The sequence below is a fragment of the Lepidochelys kempii genome, chromosome 27 (genome assembly GCF_965140265.1).
Source record: "Lepidochelys kempii isolate rLepKem1 chromosome 27, rLepKem1.hap2, whole genome shotgun sequence".
NCBI lineage: Eukaryota > Metazoa > Chordata > Testudines > Cheloniidae > Lepidochelys > Lepidochelys kempii.
Window position 1 is genome coordinate 10290212 of NC_133282.1, and position 24179 is coordinate 10314390.

At 41.9% G+C, this 24179-nt stretch overlaps 1 protein-coding gene across 18 annotated transcripts in view; it reads left to right on the top strand.

Moving 5' to 3' along the window:
• The window catches only part of TANC2 (tetratricopeptide repeat, ankyrin repeat and coiled-coil containing 2), a 693994-nt gene that overhangs the window by 482658 nt on the left and 187157 nt on the right, over nt 1-24179 (top strand). For 17 of the 18 annotated variants that reach the window (XM_073325985.1, XM_073325979.1, XM_073325984.1 and 14 more), the window contains 2 exons: nt 3247-3395; nt 12514-12700. In XM_073325985.1, coding sequence (XP_073182086.1) covers nt 3247-3395; nt 12514-12700 — 336 coding nt within the window. Of the gene's footprint in view, nt 1-3246; nt 3396-12513; nt 12701-13694; nt 13821-24179 lie in introns of those variants that run through there. The other variant, XM_073325996.1, reaches the window with a different exon arrangement.

The window sequence follows — 24179 nt, forward strand, 5'->3', positions numbered from 1 at the left end:
AGTTCCTTCTCTGCAACTCCTTGGAACTCCAGTTGCACAGGTGTAGAACTTGGCCTACAGGATCTTTGTTACTGATGCTGATCTGAACAGGAAAGAACTTAATTTTCAGGTCCTGGATTACCTTTAGGACACTGGTGATCAGAAAAATAAAACCATTTTTAGTCTGCACTGAGAGTCCTGTATCTGTAGACATGGAGAGGCAATAAACTCAGAAACCAATGATGCTTTTTTATTATAGAATAGAAGATCAGGGTTGGAAGGGACCTCAGGAGGTCATCTAGTCCAACCCCCTTTACTCACTTTTCAGAGTAAAAGCACATTGTAATTCTCACTATAAATGCAGTACTAACCTAATACACATTATCAACCAACATATTGTAAATATGCTAACTAATTAAAACTAATTAATAACCTGGCCATGCAGTGATCTTAACTCAAGTTAGACCCAGGATCCAGAGTTCTTGCTCCTCTTTTAACTCTTACTTTTTGAGTAGTTTCTTTCTCTCAAAGAGAGAAAGAGGGCAGAGGGCAACAAAAATGATTAGGGGACTGGAACACATGACTTATGAGGAGAGGCTGAGGGAACTGGGATTGTTTAGTCTACAGAAGAGAAGAATGAGGGGAGATTTGATAGCTGCTTTCAGCTACCTGAAAGGTGGTTCCAAAGAGGATGGATCTAGACTATTCTCAGTGGTAGCGGATGACAGGACAAGGAGTAATGGTCTCAAGCTGCAGTGAGAGAGATTTAGGTTGGATATTAGGAAAAACTTTTTCACTAGGAGGGTGGTGAAACACTGGAATGCGTTACCTAGGGAGGTGGTAGAATCTCCTTCCTTAGAAGTTTTTAAGGTCAGGCTTGACAAAGCCCTGGCTGGGATGATTTAATTGGGGATCGGTCCTGCTTTGAGCAGGGGGTTGGACTAGATGACCTTCTGAGGTCCCTTCCAACCCTAATATTCTATGATTCTATGATTCTCTCTCTCTCAGCTTTCTGTCTGCTCCTCTCTATAGAACAGCCCCATGGTCAGGATAATTCACAGTGTCTGTTTTCAATGTTCAGCATTTCAATGGAGCCTACGTTTACCCCAGCACTATGTCCTTTCTCCTGTCTCCCATATATCTTTGCATTTCCTGATGTTTCTTTGATTCTTTGAAGGTTTTTTTTCTAATTAAGATGATACTTTGCGGTTTTCAAGTCTCAGCCTGAAATTGAAATATGCCTGTTATTTTGCACCATATTTCTGTCCTAAAAAGAGACAGGTGCTCAGTATTGTTAGAAACACAGTACGGTTAGTTGGATATTAGGTTTTTAAAAATGTGCATAAAAATATATAGACACACCTATAGCTTTTGATTATTTACAGTCAAGACGCTAAACATTTTCCTTTCCAGCACTTATTCTCTTCTCATTATGGCTTTGATTACTCTAGCATTTCCTAGGAACAGTTTTCCACCTACATTAACTCCAGTTCAATTCTACTGATGGTAGTAATAATGGTGGGAGCCCTAGTGCAGCTAAGGTGCCAGTGGCTGAGTGTCTTACTGCCATGTCATGCCTGTGTACACCAGCACTTGCTCTGGGATGTGGACTTCGCTGTCCATGCAACAACTGTACAAAAGGGCATGGTCTTGTGGATTAGAGTGCATTCCCTCTGACATGGTATACAGTATCAACAGCAGATGAAGGCTGGCAGATGATGGTTGCATATATTGTTCTTTCCAGTTTTGACTGGCTTGATCCCTGTTTCAGAGGAATCACTGGACAGTATTCCTTTTTCTCCTCATGCTGGACTGACGAGCAAGGCTCTAATGTCTGACCTGAAGCACACAACCTGCTATGTCAGAATTACAATAAGGGTCTGAATGAAACTGATAAAAATCCGTAGATTCAGATTAAAGTCTGAACTGCTAGCTTAATCAACACGGTTGGGTACAAGTGTTCATGCTGCTTTGAAATATTAGGGGATTCTATGTGCCATATACAGTATATTCCTTGGCACAACAGAATGTGTTGAGTGACGTTTCAACTTTCTGAATCTTAGGTTTTTATCAGTTTGAGAGACCCTTAGCAGTAATGTCTGTGGAGCTTTTTAGGGCAGTTAAAAAGAAGGGCTCTTGTGGGAAGTAAATGGGAATTGATAAAATAGTCCAAAGCATCCACATTTTTGTCTACTTTTCCTGTACCCAGTAGCCTCCTTCAAAATCACTATAGTCTACGTTGCAAATAGGTATTGAGAGTTTAAATGTATTTTACCTAGCAGACAGCACGCATTCCAAGATTTTGCATTCATGAGTAAATTCATAATTGGAAATTCTGAAAAAACAAAAAGTGAGTATTTGACTTGATAGATCATAATATCATCCTAGGAACTATTACAGCTTCTTGTGCAATATTTTCCCAGAGACAGCAGGTGTGATAAAAATCCTTCTCAATTTATTTTTTTTGTAGAATGGCTGCACGAAAGAAGTTGGATCTCTCAGTAGATTTAAGAAAAAACCCTCTGCTTTTAAAACTTTTTGAGAGTATGAAAGACTTTGGTTAATTTACCAACGGGCTGTAGGTGTGCACTCAAATTGTGAGTTTTGGACTACGAACATATGTGAATTGAACTGACTTATCTGGCCCTGGGACAGGCTGAAAATGGGACTATTATCTTACTCTACCTTTCCTAATGAACAATAGAACAGTCTTTAAACATGTCCTTTCATATTATGAAATAATGAATTTCAGCTGCTTAAAACTGTGGGCCTACTGGTATGGATGCCACTTGAGTGCATTGCTAACAGAAGATCAAACGATTCACATACAGTCATGAGTTCTTTGCAAGTGACACAGAGGTGACTCATTTGGTTGTGTACATGAGAGAGGAGCTTCCTTGGCTTCAGCATTGCCTTTTAGCAAAGTCCCATCTCTTGGTTGAGCCTAGAGGGCTTTGTCATGAACTTCAGGGGGAAAGGGATGACAGTCTGCATCTTGCCTAAAATGAGGTGTTGAGAACAGCAGCTAATAAACAGAGAGAGAAGGAATAAAGGGTACTATTAAAAGAAATGTAAAGTGACAATTTAAATCAATGAATGTCCAGCAAATAGTGTTGAGTGAGACAGAGAAGATGTGTTTGAGCTGAAAACCTCTATAGTGGAGTTGCTGTGTGAAAAGTTGGCTATACTTAGTCCGTTAAAACAGTGGGTGAACAATAGTAAAGTTAAACAGTTTCCATCATAAATTATGTTTTTCTTGTTGTTCAGGTGAAGCTGAGCAGGAGCTGGGACCCCCTCCATCCGTAGATGAGGCAGCAAACACACTCATGACTCGCCTGGGCTTCCTCCTTGGAGAGAAAGTCACAGAGGTACAGCCGGGGCCCCAGTACAGCATGGAGGTGCAGGATGAGAATCAGGTATGAGATCTCCTTCGGCATTACAAATGTACAGCAATAATTGGTTGGTTGTGATGTAGCACATGAGTTTTTGTAATTATCTCATGGTTGTGTGTGTGATAGAGGTGGAATGATTTTCACAAAAGGACAAAGGTAATAATACCACATTATAAAACTGTGGGTCATAATTACACAGTAGCAATATATGTTTATGGGATCAGCTGATACCATTTGTGGTAGTTTCTGTCATTTTCCTGTTTGAGCTGCAAGCTTCGTCAGGGACAATAGCCTCTCTTACCGTATTAGATAATAGTGATCAAAATAATTTGTATTCTATGCACCTTTCCTGTGAGGCCTTTAAAGTACTTTAGAAACATTAAATAAGCTTCATAAATCCCCTGGAATGGTAGGTAAGTATTATTATCCTAATTTTACAGCTGCTTATATGACTTGCTCATATACACATATTGAGATGGCTCAAAACTGAAAATATATACAAATACCAACTTATTCTTGTCAAATTCTCATTGAACTTAACTCATCTTTCTGGATGTCTCAAGAACAGAGTGGCAGCCAAGCACCGGTTGAACACTAAATTTGATAGGAGTTTTGCCTGAGTAAGGACTTTGGATCCTAGTTCTGTAGTAATCACTCCCAGTCTTCTGCTCTGGACAGTAGACTCACTCCCCACACATGGTAGTGAATAAGCTAAGGACTTATTTCTACCAAACTGAGAAGTGATGGGGTGAGAGTGAAAACCAAAAAGAGAGAGTCTGTTAATTGAAGAAGGATGGTCCAAGGGTTAGGATTCTAGCCCGGGACTTGGGAGATCCAAGGTTAATTTCCTGCTCTCTGACAAAGACGTACTGTGTGACCTTGGACAAGTCACTTAGTCTCTATGTGCCTTGGCTCCTTTTGTGAAAATTGGGGCTATTGTGAAAAATAAATAAAGATTGTGAGGTGCTCAGATACGATGATAACGAAGGCCATATTAGTACCATAGATGGAAGTGTGTATTGTTGTTAACAGGCTTATTTTTCTTACCCATTGTCTGAAGTTCCCTTTATTACATCTGCTTTGGTAGGCTGACAAAGCAATGACTGTCTAGCTTGTCTTTGTGATAAAATAAAAGTTCTCATGTAGTTTTTGGTTCCTCTCTGGACTTGACTTGATACTGGAATAATAAATTTGTCTGCATCTCTGAAGTGTGATTGGCCATTTTATATTTTTCTGGTGATTCGGGAAAGCTCCTCTTCTTCAGGCTGAAGTTTTCAGCACCCTTTGCTCTTTGATTTTACACTGCCACTGAACAGAATTTTTCAAAATAAATTCTATCGTTTTTAGCAGTGCAAATCACTATTGAATTTAACCCCTCCTGAATTGTTTTAAGGAGTAAAAGGAAGCTATTACTTGCAGATAGGTGAGTAGCACAGGTGCCAGAGCAAGAGAGGTAAGCTGGATCAGGTGAGTGCAAAAGCTGGAGCAATGGGAGGAGGCAAGTAGATGGGGTAGAGTTGGTAGCTGGAGTTATGGATGTCCAAAGCAGAGTGGCAGCTGTAGATCAGCTAACCTAGAGAGGAAGGAAGCTGTATTCCTTCAGCAGCAGGAGTGAAGAGGTTGTCCCGCAGGGAGACTGGAGAATTTGGTGTGGGAGGAGAGGGCTGGCTCTGTGGTGACATAGATTTCCATGAGTGGTTTTGAGCAGTCCATGGCACAAGTGGGACGAAGAGTTAACATGCTTTTCTCTTTGGAGCAAAGAAAATGGATTTTTGTGAAATGTTTATTCTTTAACACATTTATTAAGTTTTTCATGATTTCACATAGTTTTTTGTGTAAGTTTTGTTGGCTATCTTTGAAATGCACTGTAGAGTACATTGTGTTAGAAAGTGTATTTTTAACAGGCACTTATTTGAACTGAATACTTCAAAGCAGAATAGAAATTTCTACTATAAATGGTTCCTTTTGTTGGCTTTTTTTTAATTAAAAAAACCATCTTTTCTGAAAATATTCCTTTTAAGAGTAAGTAAAAGAAAATATCTTTACAGAGACAGCAGTGACAGTTGCACTCTGAAGTAGATTGATATCTTGGGCTCTGCACCAATTTTTGCATGAAAAAGTTTTAGAGGCCCTTTGAACACCATTCATGTGCTTAGTGAAGATAGAGAAGAGCCAAGTTCTTAATTTACCAAGTTAAATTTGTTGTGGGGGTTGTTTTTTGTGAGCAGTGCCTCCTCTGTCAGTGCTGCATATTTCCCTAAAGTCCACATCTAAGCTGCTGATGGCCAGTCTAAATGGAGTCCTGGGGAATTTAATTCAGCCCTTTTAATTTCTCTCCCCTCTGTTCTGAAGGTGTGATTGCAGCAATCCTCTTCCGGACAGGAGAACTGTCAAACAGCCTTGGCCAAGTTTGATGTCAGTCTTACTGTATGAATCCACTGGCATTTGTGATTCTCTTACTCCTAACCACATCCCTCTGAAGGCAGGTCTACACTTAAAACACTGCATTGATGCAGCTGCGCCTCTCTCGTGTTTCAGAGAAGACGCTCCTACGCCGATGGGAGAGCTCCCATTGGCATAGTTAATCCACCTCCCCCAATAGCTATGTCACTGGGAGAAGTTCTCCCACTGACATAGCGCTGTCTACACTGGGGCTTAGTTGGTATAACTGTGTTGTGCAGGAGTATGGGTTTATACAAGTCTGTAGTATAGACCTGGCTGAAGAGTGGGAGTCCTCCTAAGTATTTCCCAAAGTAAAGACCCTTCTGTACTGCAGCACATGTCACAGCTCTGCTGCAATCCTACTAAACTAGCCCTCCAAGAGTTAATTCTTCAGCATAAATCATGATGCAGGGGTGTTGGTGAGGGAGGTTTGCAAAGATGCTGACATCTGATTGCAACTTTGGCTGCCATTATGCACTTGAACTTTAAAAAAGAAAAGCTCTTTCTAGATTTTAATTCATTAGTTTATGTGGCTTGAGCTGTGAAAGCAGTCTCTGTGTAAAAAGCTAGAATTAGAGGACTGCTTGCTATTCTGACCATGCTCTGCCCTCTGAAGTGAGAATATAATTATTTGCAATCTCTCCAATGTTGAGGTGAAATGAAGATAAGGAATAGAGCTGTTTTTTAACTAAAACTGTCCCAATCTATAAATCCAACACTTTGTATTTCCACTCAAGTGCTTTATTTTGATTATAGCAGGGGGGACATTTTCTTATCCAAATTGCTTAGAAGTTACAACTTTTTATATACTATTTCTTACTTGAGCACGTTTTCCTTAATGAGAGATCACATATGTCAAAGAGTAAAATATTTTTCTCCTCTTCACAAACTTTCTTTTGCTTTATTGGCTACTAGTAAAGCAAAGGAATATGAGAGCAGTATAGTAAAGTGTACTTTTTCAAACGCTTTAGTAGAAATATAACAATAAATGTAGCAACAATGTTGAAAATACAGAATTGTCTTATAAATGGAAATGTATATTTAAATTTGGCATAGAGGAATATATGATGAGTATATTTCTGTATCAGTACAAAAATCTCATATATGTCCGTGCAGAGTAATATAAGTTTGAATATTTCCATTAGCATCTTGTTGCTAACTGGCTGCAATAGTAACATTACAAATCAAAGAGGTGATAAGAATATCATTTGGTAATAGCTATGGCACTTCATGGAAGTTGGTGTGGTAATCAGATGGGGAAAGCTGGATGTACCATTGTTTTGCTGCATTTTAATTTGTTTTTAAATATAACTGAGGTCCTATATATCAAGGTGTTTGAGTAGGATTTTATTAGTCATAGTGTTAGAATTGCAGCAAATATTTGCTTGAAATAACAGTTTTAAAAGTGGCATGGAAACCCTCTGCTTTGGAGAAAACACAACACCAGATTAATAACAACACTTGTGACAAAGCTCTGTCCTTGTCTCCATGGGTCCCGCATTTCCTGGCGGATTTCGCTAGCCTCAGAGGCTCACTGTGGCCCTCCACGTAACCCTTCTCTCTCTAGAGACAAGGGTCACGGTCTACTGAGCCATTTTCATCATAAGCCAGCAAGGGAGGTGAGCAGAAGCTATCCTCCCTTGCACAGTCTCTTTGCCTCCCAGTCTCAGTGATTAATCAGGGGGGAGGGGGCAAACGGGGGAGCCCAGGCCCACCCTCTACTCCAGGCTCCAGCCCAGGGACCCTAATAGTATCAGCTATGGCAACTGACCTTTTAGAAACAGGACATGTACAATTCCCTGGGCTACTTCCCCACAGCAGCCCCCCACTTCCTCAAGCTCCACTTCACCCTTCCTCAGGGACCTCCTTCCTTGTACCTGATATGGTGTGTACTGCTCAGTCTCTCCAACAGCACAACTTCCTCCCACAGCTCCTGACATCCATCCCCACCTGACTAACTGGGAGGCTTTTAACTAGTTTCAGCCAGCCCCTGATTGTCTTCAGGTACCCCAATCAATCTAGCGTTCTCCCTGTCTTCTGGAAAGTTCTTAATTGGACCCAGGTGTCTTAACTGATCTGGAGCAGCTGCCATTTCACTTATCCTGGTACCAGGGATTAGTTTAGCCTGGAGCTAATATATCTATCTCCCACTACTTTTCTATAGCCATCTGGCCTTGCCCCGTCACACACTTTACATTTGTATATCTCCTTTCACTCTGCAAGATCCCAAAGATGACATAAAATTTATGGATGACACAGTATTATTTAGGCTAGTTAGGGACAGAGAAAACCATTTGGAACTCTGAAAGGCCCTAACAGAACTGTGCACTTGAGAAACATGGTGTCAAATGCAATTCATGTACTGTAGGTAAGTGCAAGGTATTGCACATTGGAAGGAACCATTTATAGTGCTCATATGTATTGATGGATTCTAAGTAATTATAGCAACTCAGGAAAAAGACCTTTGGCATCCAGGACAGCTCAAAGAAAATATCTGTATGACATGCAACAGTGATCCAAAAAGTGAGCCAGATGTTAGGTTGCACTAGGAAAGGAATAGAAATGTTATAGTGTTACTATATAAAATCATGGTATACCCTGACCTTGAATACTGGCATATAGGTACCGTGTTGCTAGGGGCAATAGAAGTATCTAAGTAAATTAAATTATTTGGTTCTGTTCATTCAGCTCAAAAAGGATTTGACAGAAACAAAAAAGATCCTGAAAAGAGCAATGAAAATATTTTGAGGCGGGAAATATTTCCTTTTGGGAAAAGGTTAAAAAGATAGAAATGTAAATTTTAGAGGGGAGACAAATAAGAGGTGAGAAACAGTACCTCACCTAGTGCTCTAAATGCCCTAATAACAAATATGTGGGTGAAACCAGACAATCACTATGGTCTTGAATGAACTCATACAGGAAAATGATAAAAGACAAAAACACCGTATCACCTGTTGGTGAACACAAAGTGATCACTCTATATCTGACCTATCAGTCCTCATGCTCAAAGGAAATGTATAGAGCGCTTTCAAAAGATGAACCTGGGAGCTTAAATTCATAACTTTTCTAGACACTAATAATCATGGACTGAATAGAGACACTGGATTTATGGTTTATTACAGCAATCTATAACCCAATAACACACCCTCCCAGCTCCCTTCCTCTCCCTTCCTGTCCCCCTAAGATTGGAGGGGTGCTAACCAGCCACTTCACGTTGAATGGTCCCTTGAAATATGTGTTAACTACTTGTGCTAAACAATCTGTTCCACCTTATATTTAGCTGTGACACTGAATATGTTTTCCAGACCTGAAGAAGAGCTCTGTGTAAGCTTGAAAGCTTGTTTTTTCAACAACAGAAGTTGGTCCAATAAAAGATAGTACAAGAAAATATGTTTCTTCACAATGTATAATTTAACATGTGACACTCATTATCACAAGATATTATTAAGGCAAAGAAATCCATAGATCTCAAAGAAGAGTTAACATTTATATGAATAATAAGAATATTTACATTAAACTTACTAGGATTTTTATAAAAGGAATAAAAGTCTTTGTGCTCAGCCACTAGCTGTATTGGTTAGAAAAAAAATTTCTCTGTGTGAGCATGTTGTTACATAATTGTCCATTAAGGTGATTTTACACCTTCCTTAGAAGCATCTTTTATTTATCACTGTCAGAGATTGGCTGTTTGTTTAAATGGACTACTGGCAATGCCTGTCTTCTTATAGCCACATAAAATAAATAGACTTCATTTTTTAAAATGTAATCCAGAAGGAACCAAAACAGGAAACTATGGTATGAAGTGTATGTGCTTATTAAGAGCTAGGTCAACCTTGCTGAGATTTAAATCTGTAGTTTCTAGGAGACGAAATATTTCAAGACCAGTGCTCTTAGATGTAGGGAAAATTGACACATTAGTCAAGTACTGTTATTTCTAGAGTGTGAAGTATTCAGTTTGCAACATTTGTAGTGTTATATTTATCCATTACTCGTATTGCTGTGTGTTCCTTTTGCAGGGAGAGTAGGGGAACCATGTTGGTTTGTTCCTAATGCTTCAAAACATGATCTGATGGTAGCCACCTAAAAAGATAAAGGAATAAAGAGAATGCAAAAATTTAGCAAATGTTCATACGTGACAACTACTTTTATAAGGAATCAGATCATAAGGGGAATTTTAACTAGAGCTGTATGGGAGATGGCTTTCCCATTCTGCAAAACTTTTCAAGATTTCAAAAATGTTCCGGTTTCACATTGGGATGAAACCAAGCCCTTTTGAAGTTTTTCATGAAAATCTAGCAAGAAAGACACCAGAATATCCAATAGCCTGGTGGTTGGGGAAGTCACCTCTGATGTGGGGGGATCCAAGTTCATATCTGTGCTCTGCCAGTCTCCCATCTCCCAGATGAGTGTCATCCTGGGCAGGCTGTTGGCTTTTCTAGGGTTGGGGGTCTCTGTGGTTTTGATCAGAAATTCCATTCTGGACCTGAGAAACTTTTTGTGATGAAAGTTTCATCAAAACTGGTATGTTCCCACAAAAAGTTTCTGTTTTGCTGAAAGAACATTTTCTAACAAAAAGCCTCCCCATCAGCTCTAAATATAAGCTGGTTGGAAGTGCCTGGATAGGCCTCCTTTCCACAATCTCTAGGAATTATTATAAAAGCATGTTCATGGTGGTCTGTCCGGGTGAACACCATATACCTGATTCACCACCGTGTTACTCCAATTCTGTGATGGTATATGGTTATGATACAATCATTAGAGTTACACTAGCATAGAATTCGAGTAATACAGTGGTGAATCAGTCCTCATGTTTTTTAGAGTTATGCAATCCCACCTATTGTGCTTGATGCTCCATTTTCCCTCAAATGTCTGGTGATTGCCGTCTGAGTAAGCGAGCATTTTCACAAGCCACAGTGGGATTTCTGTGACAAATTGGATAGCTCCCCTCTAGCTACACATGGGATCTGCCTTCTAATTTAGAAGACAATGAATCTTTCACATGTCCTACTTATAAAAGTCAGTCTCAATCATTTTTCAAGCATCAAGTATATAATGCTTGAAAAGAAAAAGTTAGACTTCAAAGGCCTTCTGTAGTTTGCAAGCACTGTGCTTCAGTGTTTAGTTTTTCCCTGTGATTCCAGGATCAAATGATATTTTTAAAAAGTTAGGTACAGTTTTCTATAACTATTATAAAAATATCCCTTGTAAAATAAGCAAGTGTTCATTAAAGTTAATTCCTATTGAGATTTCCTCCACACCAATAGCATTTTACTAAAAGCAAGACATTACTGTACAAGGGGACTAAATGTTTCAATCGGAAAGCGGGGACAATTGCAAAGAGAAGTAACCATTTACTGCAGTGCTTAGTAAGCTGTTAGGAAATGAAGTCACTTTCCCTTATTGTAATGACATGGTTTGAGAGAATCAGTCTGTTCAGAGGCTATCAATGGCGCTGAACTACTGAGTGCAACTGGCATATTCTGAGCTGGAACTAAATGTTCTTTTGTGTCTAAAAGCTAATCGAGAGCTCAGGGACTTAGTGGATAAAATACAGGAACTTTACCTTGAGTACTGTGATTGAAGGCTAATCTACAACCCACATGACAGGGGTTTGCTGCTGTCGTCCCCGGTGACCAACAAATTTGAACAGGCAAATTTTATAGAGACAGTAAATAGAAGTTTATGGATGAAAATCTACCCATTGGTACACACACAATTCACAGCGAGGTTGATGGGAGATATGTGAGTCTGAGGGCAGAATTAGCTCCTTTTACAGAAATTCTAGCCTCCCCATAACTACTGCAATGCCCATGAGCACCACTAGCACTTGAAATATGAAGCCTTCCTTTAGGGATACTAAGTATATCAGCAAAAAGAAAAGGAGGACTTGTGGCACCTTAGAGACTATCAGGTTTGTTTCTGGTGGGATTCATTTGAACAATTTCTTATAGATTCTTTCAGAAATAACTTTTAAAACACAATCTTTTTCATGCTGCCACATTTTCGCCTTGTTTTGCCTTGCAAAGTCGATATTTCACTACTGTAAATTCTGAAAAGTCTGCCTCTGGTGTGGAAAGGATTTCTTCTGGGGGAAAGAATTTCTTTCATTTAGATGTGGGACTTGGCACTTCCTCTTTCAGTGTAAAAGCATTGTTATTTTTCTTGAATGGAAGAAACATTCACAAAACAAAACTTGCAAGCCAACTGAGATTTCTGACCAGATGGAAATGGCACAGATTTCCTGTTTGTGTTATTTCATGCCATAAGCATTAAGTAAAGGTCCGATCGTGCAGTTTAATTGTCACCAGGAGTTTTCTTTGCTTGTATGGAAAGTAAAAGTTTTACCTCATCATTCTAGCCAGGTAATATTATTTTGTTTTGTTTTTATCACAGCTTTATACTAATAGGGAACAAAATGCTAAAATTTCCTGACAGACTTTGACATAACTTCACCAGGTTTCCTGTTGAATTCAGAACTGAGGATCTTTCATTTTTACAGGCCGTAAAAGAAATTAAAACCAAATTATCAATATTTTTACATTCTTCACAGAGGCTGAGCATTGTGGTATTCTCGTTTTTAGCAGTAAAACATATGTTGTTCTTTATTCTACAGGGTAAATTCTCTAGTGTGAGCTATAGATAAATTTTTTCACAGTGATTGATCGTGATGAGTGATGTGTTCCTGGTTTCAATTTTTCAGACCTCAGCAGTAACACAGCGGATAAGTCCCTGCTCCACGCTGACCAGCAGCACTGCCTCACCACCAGCCAGCAGTCCTTGCTCCACCCTCCCTCCAGTCAGTACAAATGTTACAGCCAAGGATTGCAACTATGGGGCTGTTACCAGCCCTACATCTACTCTGGAAAGCAGAGATAGTGGTATCATAGGTGAGTAGTGTTCTCTCTCTCTCTCTCTATTTCCCCTCTTCTCTATTCCCCCGCCCACTCCCAAATGCAATGATTCTGTTTATTTGTTTAGCAGGTGCTGCTTGAGAGTAAGTTTTTGGGTCTGTCTTTATGCTATGAAACAGGCCATGTTAGCATTATTCAGATTTATGCCATTTAAGTGGGTGGGAAGGATTGTTTCTTTTTCGAGTGCTGGTCCCTCTTTGTATTCCACACGTAGCTATGCATGCACCTAAGAATAGAAAATCTTGCAAGTAGTGTCCATTGTTCTGTGCCCGTGCCCTGGATAGAATCATAGAGTATCAGGGTTGGAAGGGACCTCAGGAGGTCATCTAGTCCAACCCCTGCTCAACGCAGGACCAATCTGCAATTTTTTTGTCCCAGATCCCTAAATGGCCCCCTCAAGGATTGAGCTCACAACCCTGGGTTTAGCAGGCCAATGCTCAAACCACTGAGCTATGCCTCCTTATGTTCAGCACCACTGGTATCTGGGGATGTGCTCTCCAGTTCCTTCTTACTACTAAATGGCCTGAGTCAGAATTCTCAGAAGCTAGCCTTGCATTGTCTTCATCTCTGTCAGTATAAGTGTATATAGCTTATTGGTGTTAATAGTGTTTTATAATATTTATTCAATTAGTGTAGCTTAGTTTTCCCCACCCTGGGGACTCATCCCCCCCTTTCGGGAATAGGACTGTGTCTAGAATTCCAGGATTTAAAAACTGTATCTGTTATCCTCACTCCTTCTCAATCAGCAACATCACCAGCACCTCCTTTACTGCCTTGGCAAGGCGCATATCTCCACCAAGTGCTGTATGTGTCACTCTTTCCCAACCTGGACCTGAGAGGGATGAAAGCTCTGACCAAGGAAGCACCTCACAGAGAAAGCCTTGAGACCCCAATCAGATCCAGGCTGCAGAGATCCCCCATGCACTGGTTTCAGTTCTCAAGCAGCAAGAGCTGTGGAGCAGAGGCTAGAGCAGATGACTTTAAAGACCCGTTGTTTCAGGCTTCCCCGTGAGTGTAAGGGACACTCTCAGAGATATACAATCGTCTAAGCTTGCTTCCAGGAAAAGGGATCCCTCCCCAATTCCTTCCAAGTCAGGTGAGTCTTCACATGCAGGTCTGAAGGACTTAGGTCTGCTCAAGACTCCCAACCAGCAATGGAAAGCACACAGGAGCAAAGCTCCAACAGTACGAGCTCTGGTACCGACATTCGTGCCAACCGTGGCCTCTAGCAAGGCAAATGGCCAATATCAAACAAGCTCTAGATGGGACACTGTCTCTGACAGCACTGGTCTGGCCCATCTTCTGCAGAAACAAATGAGGGGCAAAATCCCTTACACTGTGCATAGAGGAAGTTGACTTACAGAACTGGTGTGTCAGGAACCACATCACAGTTTCTGAGAAGTACTTTCCGGGGCCTCAGAACTCATTGGCAGACAACCTCAGTAGGCATTTTGCCACTGATCATGAGCAGAAATTACACAGTTCAGTGATGAACATCTTCATGCAGTGGGGAATGCATCTTGGGACCTGTTTGCCTCCCAGATGGATAAGGAGTTCAAGGTATATTGATTCAAAGCAGCTTAAGGTTTGTACTCCAGGGAAGTTGGTGCAACTGTCCTGGACAGGCAACTTAAGGTATGGGTTCCCTCCCATCCCTCTACTACCCCAGGTTCTACGGAACATTTGTCACAACAAAGCATGAGTCATTCTCATCGCACCCAGTTGGCCCAGAGATTTCTGGTTTCCAGACCACCTATGAATGTCAATCCATCAGCACTCAGTCCTTCCCAGATTTGTTGGCTCACGAGAACTGCAGGATCAGAAATCCCAACCTGGACTCTCTTCATCTCATGGCTTGGCATTTGGATGGGCATCAGACCTAGAGTGTTCATGTTTGGAGACTTAATAGTTCAAACTACTCATAATCACAGCAGGAAAGAGTCTACCAGAAAATGTTTAGAGCCTGGCACGGATACAAAAATGTGGATCCTCATCTGCCAGAATCAACCCATGATCCAACTTGTGATCCGCTAGCCATCTTTTACCTGTATCCGCACCCATAGCAGCAAGTCGTCTCACAAGGGCTAGCAATGGGGATGGGAGGGAAGGGAGTGAGTGGGGAGCGAGGTCTTGCAGGGAAGAGGCAGCATGAGGGTGGGGACTGGGGGTAAGGGGCAGTGTGGGGGCGGGTTCTCGAGGGAGTAGGGGAAAGGTATATCACATCACGTGCTGCTCCTGGAGGCTCACGAGCAATGGCACACGGCATCAGCAGTGCGTGATGCATCACAGTGGGGCAGAGGGGTGGGGTGCTGGTGCCCCGCCTGCTCCAATCCCCGTGGCCGGGACCTGCTGCCCAGGAGCCGGCAGGCTGAGAGCATGGACAGTGCTGCTGAGCCGGGCCTTGGTGGGAGTGCTGGCACTGCCTGAGGGGCCCGAGCCGCTGAACAGGGAGTGGCACGGCAAGGGGGTGCAGGACAGTCCTGAGTCCGACCTACCCCCGCCACCCCCAGCCACTGGCTGCTGGCCACCAGCTCCAAGTGCTTGTGCCCCCTGGGCTGCCACCACTGGTGAGTACAGTCCTGTGCAGTTGTATCTGCATCCGCTCCACTATCTGCAAACATGGTCCGTGGATATCCACAGATTTGGAGGGCTCTAAAACCGTTATCTAGCCAAATAGAGGCAGTTCTCTACCTGGGCACAACAGAACCAGTGTCATCAAGAAGCGTGTTGGTAGTTGTAGAGAGAGACTCAAAGAGCTCAATCGATTTAATTTAACAAAAAGAAGGATAAGGGGTGACTTGATTATAATCTATATCTACATGGGGAACAAATATTTAATAGTGCGTTCTTCAGTGTAGCAGAGAAAGATATAACACATTTCAATGGTTGGAAATAGAAGCTAGACAAATTGAGACTGGAAATAAAACGTACATTTTTGACAGTGAGGGTAATTAACCATTGGAACACTTTACCAAGGATTGTCATGGGTTCTCCGTCACTGACCATTTTTAAATCAAAATTGAATATTTTGCTAAAAGATCTGTTCTTGGAATTATTTTGAGGAAGTTCTATGGCCTGTGTTATGATCACAATGGTCCATTCTGCCCTTGGAATTTATGAATGTAGAAATCAGGACCAGTAGGTATTTTTGCTGATACAGACTACCGCCTCATTCTCAAGACGTTGGGTCTTTCTCTTGGCTTGCTGTGGGTCTGCCTAGCAGCAATTAGTGCATTCCATTCTCAATAGATGGCTATTCTATTTTTTCTTCCCCAGTAACAAATGTTGGCCACTTACTCGATGTTCCACCTGTCTATGAAGGTGGCCATCCTGGCTGCCATTATGTCAGCCAGGAGTGTGGATGATCTTTTGGCCCTCTTGGCTGTTCCATCACACACTACGTTTCATAAAGAAAAAGTTGCTATAGCAGAGTGAGCAGGGGGACAAGTGACATCTTCTCAGAGACTCTCTAAGTGGATTTCTAGCTGTATCCTCCTTTCCAATCAGTTGGGGAATTTCTCTCCCCCAAATGGGGTGAAGACCTATTCCACTAGAGCACAGGTGAGCTCAGAAGCATCTCTTTGGGTTGTACCTATGCTGGACATTTGTAAGGCAGCAACCTAGAATTCCATCCACACCGTCCTGAAGCATTTTGCTTTGGTCCAAGCCTCTTCTGGTGGCACAGCCCTTGGAATTGTAGTATTACAGACATCCATACCATCTGCATTCTCGTACCTAGCTCCGATTTCAGTACTGCTTGCCTGTCATCCATATGTGTAATACACACTGAGATAAGCCCTTGAAGAAGAAATGGAGATTGCTTACCTGTAACTGGAAGTTCTTTAAGATGTGTGGTCCCTACATTTATTCCACTACGTGCCGTCCTTTCCCTCAGCTTCAGATCAAGACTGGATTCACTGTAGAGAAGCAACTGGAAGACAGTCCAGGACCTCCCGTATACTCTCAGTGCTGAACACAAGATCCAGGGAGCAGGCGTAGATAAGCGAACACTACTTGTAAGATTTTTCCAGTCTCTGGTACACACAGAGCATGTGAGTCATTGTGCTAATTTGGTTGCATAGTAGGTTTGGTGGTCCAATAAGGATGTGAATAAGGTAAAGATGGTAGGTCTTGGTGCCAGACAGTAGCCTCCCACTTAGGAGGCAGGTCCAGGTCCTCCTAGTTAACATGAGTAAGTTTAGATAAGTGAACAAAAAACAAATCCTGTTTTTCTGCCCCTTTCTTCTCTCTCTGGCAGTTGATCTATGGCCATCATTACAAGCGCCCTGTCACTGTCTTAGGACCCCGGGCACATTTCCAAGGTGCAGTTTTTCTATTTGGCATCCCCTCCTCAGAGGTGCAGCCACCTGCCCATTCCTTAGAACTAGTGCTGACTCCTCAGACACCTGCCCCCTGTCTGCCCAATAGCTTAAGCACACCATCTCCCAGAACTCCAGCTTTGTGGTTTTTGAACCCACAGTTTGTCTCCTCAAGGGGCACAATGAATAGTGTAATACAGATAACACACAGACTTTGCACAGGATTCTGAAACCACTGCTATTTACTTAGTTGCAGAAGAAAGACACAGACCAACACAAAAATAATAAACCCTACATGCATTTCCTTGCCTCCATTTCCTCATCACTCCAGAGCACTCTTTGGGCTGGGGTCAGAGTTATCTGGGACTGTCCTGAGTCCTGCTGTAGCGTATCGCTTATGTTCTGAAACATGGTACCTTCTCCCCCAGCTTGCCTTCTCTGGTTGTGACCTGTCTGCAGTTAAACAGGATACTCACCTCTGTCTCCACTATGAAAGTAAACTATCTGTGAGCCTCTCTAGTTTATATCTCCCACCACCATTACGTTTGTCTCTTTGTCCTATTGGTAACTTTCCACTCTCTACTTCCTCCTACCTGGAGGAGGAGGAAGTATCTTCTCCTAGACAGTAACCTATCCATTGTCATTCAGGTGTTTCCACCTTAATAGACAGTGGTTGAGTTCTAACAACCGACCACTGTCCCTGGTACTAAATGCTTAAAGACTTCTCAGCAACAGTGAATACAGAGACAGACATTTGTGATTCAGCAACTGCCATAGTAATAACTGCATAATAACTTCATTTATCAACCAGAATTCATAAGTTGTACAGAGCTTCCTCAAATCATCATAGTTGCATTAACCTTCCTAGCCTAGCAGTGTTGTGTCTCATATTTTAGAGGAATTATGAGAATTGCCTTGGGGCAGAGGTGTTCTGGTTTCATAAGCCCACCTCTTTTCCTCCCAACAACAGTCTGAGCCTTCCTATGCGACAACTGCTTCTCTCACCTTAAATCCTCTTTCTGTTTTAAAAGGAAATAGTTTATATTCAGTGCGTCCAGCCCCAGTGTTTGGCCACTGCAAGGACAGTATTAGCAAGGGGACAGTACCTTGGACTGCAGAGTTTGCATGCCCCATGGCTGATTCTCTGTAGTGTATACCTCTGACTTTTCTGAACCTTTAAGAGAGCAAGCTTCCAGTTGTGCTCCCAAAAGTCTGTCTAGTTTTCTTCAGCTCAACCATTGGCAAGACCATTTGGGAGGAGGGATAGCTCAGTGGTTTGAGCATTGGCCTGCTAAACCCAGGGTTGTGAGTTCAATCCTTAAGGGGGCCTTTTAGGGATCTGGGGCAAAAATTGGGGATTGGTCCTGCTTTGAGCAGGGGGTTGGACTAGATGATTTCCTGAGGTCCCTTCCAGCCCTGATAGTCTATAGAAGACTTGCTTCAATGAAGAACCAGGACGAATTTAACACAGAATTGCAAGGTTGCGTCACTTGCGTGTATCTGTCTAGCAGATTTTTAGTGCCTATTTCATCAGTGCCCTCTACATGTTACAATACATGTTTAGGTGGGAGAACTTAGAATACAAATGTGTATATTTTATTTCAACTCAATACCTGCAAAGACGCAGTTGGAGGAAAAAGAATTTCTATGTAAAATCAGATATGATGTTTCTAGCTCAGTAGCTCTTTTGTCAGGTTTCAAATATTGTATATTCTTTCTGCTAAGGGAATTCTTTTCCCCTTCAACCATCTGTGTATTAAAAAACAGGTTCATAATTTAAGAAAGTTAGTTTTCCTAGTCATTGGTGTTTTGCACGACTGGTCAGGAAACCTGAGTTTAATTTCATAGAATCATAGAATCATAGAATATCAGGGTTGGAAGGGACCTCAGGAGGTCATCTAGTCCAACCCCCTGCTCAAAAGCAGGACCCATCCCCAATTAAATCATCCCAGCCAGGGCTTTGTCAAGCCTGACCTTAAAAACTTCTAAGGAAGGAGATTCCACCACCTCCCTAGGCAACGCATTCCAGTGTTTCACCACCCTCCTAGTGAAAAAGATTTTCCTAATATCCAACCTAAACCTCCTCTACTGCAACTTGAGACCATTACTCCTTGTCCTGTCCTCTTCCACCACTGAGAATAGTCTAGAACCAATCTCTCTGGAACCACCTCTCAGATAGTTGAAAGCAGCTATCAAATCCCCCCTCATTCTTCTCTTCTGCAGACTAAACAATCCCAGTTCCCTCAGCCTCTCCTCATAAGTCATGTGTTCCAGACCCCTAATCATTTTTGTTGCCCTTCGCTGGACTCTTTCCAATTTATCCATATCCTTCTTGTAGTGTGGGGTCCAAAACTGGACACAGTACTCCAGATGAGGCCTCACCAATGTCGAATAGAGGGGGACGATTACGTCCCTCGATCTGCTCACTATGCCCCTACTTATACATCCCAAAATGCCATTGGCCTTCTTGGCAACAAGGGCACACTGCTGACTCATATCCAGCTTCTCGTCCACTGTCACCCCTAGGTCCTTTTCCGCAGAACTGCTGCCTAGCCATTCGGTCCCTAGTCTGTAGCTGTGCATTGGGTTCTTCCGTCCTAAGTGCAGGACCCTGCACTTATCCTTATTGAACCTCATCAGATTTCTTTTGGCCCAATCCTCCAATTTGTCTAGGTCCCTCTGTATCCTATCCCTGCCCTCCAGCGTATCTACCACTCCTCCCAGTTTAGTATCATCCGCAAATTTGCTGAGAGTGCAATCCACACCATCCTCCAGATCATTTATGAAGATATTGAACAAAACTGGCCCCAGGACCAACCCCTGGGGCACTCCACTTGACACCGGCTGCCAACTAGACATGGAGCCATTGATCACTACCCGTTGAGCCCGACAATCTAGCCAACTTTCTACCCACCTTATAGTGCATTCATCCAGCCCATACTTCTTTAACTTGCTGACAAGAATACTGTGGGAGACAGTGTCAAAAGCTTTGCTAAAGTCAAGATACAATACATCCACTGCTTTCCCTTCATCCACAGAACCAGTAATCTCATCATAGAAGGCGATTAGATTAGTCAGGCATGGACTTGTGCACGTCCAGCTTTTCTAAATAGTCCCTAACCACCTCTTTCTCCACAGAGGGCTGGCCATCTATTCCCCATGTTGTGATGCCCAGCGCAGCAGTCTGGGAGCTGACCTTGTTCGTGAAGACAGAGGCAAAAAAAGCATTGAGTACATTAGCTTTTTCCACATCCTCTGTCACTAGGTTGCCTCCCTCATTCATTAAGGGGCCCACGCTTTCCTTGGCTTTCTTCTTGTTGCCAACATACCTGAAGAAACCCTTCTTGTTACTCTTAACATCTCTCGCTAGCTGCAGCTCCAGGTGCGATTTGGCCCTCCTAATTTCATTCCTACATGCCCGAGCAATATTTTTATACTCCTCCCTGGTCATATGTCCAACCTTCCACTTCTTGTAAGCTTCTTTTTTATGCTTAAGATCCGCTAGGATTTCACCGTTAAGCCAAGCTGGTCGCCTGCCATATTTACTATTCTTTCGACACATTGGGATGGTTTGTCCCTGTAACCTCAACAGGGATTCCTTGAAATATAGCCAGCTCTCCTGGACTCCTTTCCCCTTCATGTTAGTCCCCCAGGGGATCCTACCCATCCGTTCCCTGAGGGAGTCGAAGTCTGCTTTCCTGAAGTCCAGGGTCCATATCCTGCTGCTTACCTTTCTTCCCTGTGTCAGGATCCTGAACTCAACCAACTCATGGTCACTGCCTCCCAGATTCCCATCCACTTTTGCTTCCCCTACTAATTCTTCCCGGTTTGCGAGCAGCAGGTCAAGAAGAGCTCCCCCCCCTAGTTGGCTCCTCTAGTACTTGCACCAGGAAATTGTCCCCTATGCTTTCCAGAAACTTCCTGTATTGTCTATGCACCGCTGTATTGCTCTCCCAGCAGATATCAGGAAAATTAAAGTCACCCATGAGAACCAGGGCGTGCGATCTAGTAGCTTCCGCGAGCTGCCGGAAGAAAGCCTCATCTACCTCATCCCCCGGTCCGTGATCTATAGCAGACTCCCACCAGTACATCACTCAATGTTCTTTAAACTCAGAATCCTCCCAGTTCCAGCCCTCTGCACCTTTTTCAGGACATATCTGTCCATCTGTTCCTCTAAATATCTGTTTCGAAAATGGAAATCCCTAATCTTTTCATGTAGATGAGTATTGGTGACCAGCCTTGTGTGGTAATAATATCACAGTTACTGGGAAAGGGTCCAGTCCCGCACTTCATATGAAGGGAAACAGCCTATTGATTTTCAACCTACCTCCTCCCGTTCAGTGGGCAGTTTATCTAAGTAAGAGATGTAGGTTCACACAGTAGAACCTCAGAGTTACGAAGACCTCGGGAATGGAGGTTGTTCGTAACTCTGAAATGTTCGTAACGCCGAACAAAATGTTACGGTTCTTTCAAAAGTTTACAACTGAACATTGACTTGATACACCTTTGAAACTTTACTGTGCAGAAGAAAAATGCTGATCTTAATTTAAATGAAACCAGCACAGAAACAGTTTCCTTACCTTTCCAAATCTTTTTTGTAACTTTCCCTTCATTTTTTTAGTAGTTTACATTTAACACAGTACTGTATTTGTGTGGGTTTTCTTTTTGTTTTTGGTCTCTGTTGCTGCCTGATTTAGTATTTCCAGTTCCAAAGGAGGCGTGTGGTTGAATAGTCAGTTCATAACTCTGGTTTTCGTAACTCTGAGGTTCTACTGTACCTCAAAATTGTATTATGTCCTTTATTGCTGTATCCCAGCTTAGATTTTTACCACAACTCTTAATTAGGATGATGGCATAAACAACTTTTAATTAGCTAAAATATTGAGCGTATCTGGGTATGGACAAAATTTCAATTTGAATTTTGAATTTTCCTGGCTTTTGTCAGTTTAAATTAGCTCATTAATGTTTGTACATAGTTATTTTCCAGAGCTGTTTTTCCTTTCTTTCTGAGTTGTTATAGTTTCTTATATGAATGGACGTTTGGAGTCTCTTAAAAAACCGCAACAGATTTAGACGCTGATAGACCATAACAATTATGCATCGGTCTTTCATAGCTGTTAAGCCTGTGTACTAAACTTTCTCATCATTTTACTACAGAAGTACAACCTATGATGTAGCCATTTTTTCTAAATAGCAACTTGATTCTTTTCTTCTAAAAGCCTCAGTGTCACTGGTCTATATTGTATGTTAACGACTTTCAGAATTTTTATTTAAAAATACCTTGAGTGTGTTCTATGATGGACAGTTAAGTACAGCAGTGTTGTTGTAGGTGTGGTGGTCCTAGGATATTAGAGAGACGAAGTGGGCAAGGTGACGTGTTATTGGACCAACTTCCGTTGGTGATCGAGCACAAAAAAGCTTGTATCTTTCAGCATCGTGAAGTGCAGCCACAATTGAGAGAAGGAACTGTGTCCTGCAGTTGTAGGAAAAATGCTGGAGAAAGATTTATTTTTTCTGCTATCATAGGATGCCCAATTTTATTTCAATTGCTTTTCTTATAGTCGCACCAAAACCCCAGTAAACACAAAAATGAAGTTGTAAAGGAAAGGGGGGATTAGGGGCAGGAGGGAGAGAGGGGATGCCAAAACAAGACAGAGGAGCAGGTAATCTTTTTCTCCTGTGAGCCACTAAACCCTTTTCGTGAAGCGACAGAGTAGCTGGTGAAAATGTTAACCTAATTTTAACCCCTGACTAGTTTCCAGGGTTTTTTGGCTCTCACAATATAAAAGCAGCCAAATGTTAATGTTCAAAGACTGCTACTGAAAAAAATGTGGTAACAGAATCGTGTGCTTTTGAAATCTTGTACATCACAGTCCAACAAGAAACAGACTTTTAAGGCTCAGCTACTAACACCTTAACTACGATAAAACACAGAAAGATTTCCCAACTCTCTTATGCAAGACTACAAAATAAAATATAAATCTTCTCTAATGGAATACAAAGCGTATCAAATTGGTAGCAGTCTGCTAGGGACACAGCATTGTTCAAGTCAGTGTTTCCCTAAATATTTTTTAAAACTACCCTTTTGTGTTTTGTCTCTTTCTGGGAAAAGTGACATTTGTGGCTGTGCTGTCTAAACAATCAGCTGTTGTGTGTGTGTTTCTTCCTTAGTGTACGGCTCTGTGGTGATGTACAGTTTATTCCCAGTTTAGTTATTCAGTTTTCTTGAGTGAGATTTTTGGTAAATCAAGTAGAAGAAAAGCATATGACACTAAAATAGCTTGAACAAAAACCCATGAACTATGCACATCCTTTTGCAATGCGGCCTCAATAGGGTGGATCTGTCTAATACCACATAGGCAGTTGTCTTCTCTTAAATTTTGCAAGATTTTAAATGAAGAGCTCGAACACGAAGCAAAGGGCCCTCATTCCAAAAGTTACTCTGTTGCAGCAGCTTTCATGCTTGATGTTCTCCGTTTTGTCCTCTAGACTCCTTTATATCTAGTTGCATGTTGCTACAGATAAAAATAGCTTTGATAATAAATTCATCAAGAGTGTGTGCTAAAGAGGATAGATGATGCTGACAATATAACAAGCTGGGTCTGTTTGGAAATAACTAAATACCTTAAGGACTAAAGAGACACTAAAATGACACTTCAGCATAAAGCCAGATTAAATATTTTTGTTGTTTTAGAACTAAAAAAAAACTTGAATAATTTTAGCTTTATGATCAGTGTTTGTTAATGGTCAATAAATTTCCTAGAACTGCAGAATCTAAATCAGGGGTTCTCAAAATGGGGGTCGGGACCCCTCAGGGGGTCGCAAGGTTATTACATGGGGGGGTCGCGAGCTGTCAACCTCCACCCCAAACCCCGCTTTGCCTCCAGCATTTATAATGGTGTTAAATATATAAAAAAGTGTTTTTAATTTGTAAGGGGGGGTCGCACTCAGAGACTTGCTGTGTGAAAGGGGTCACCGGTAAAAGGTTGAGAGCCTCTGATCTAAATCCTTTTGAGCACCTCGATAAAGGACATCGATAAAGCACCTCAATAAAGGAAACAGGTAAATGTGAAGGATCTAATTTTGAAGAATGCTGGGCTTTCGTACATTACTGCAGCTGAATGTTGAAAGTGATG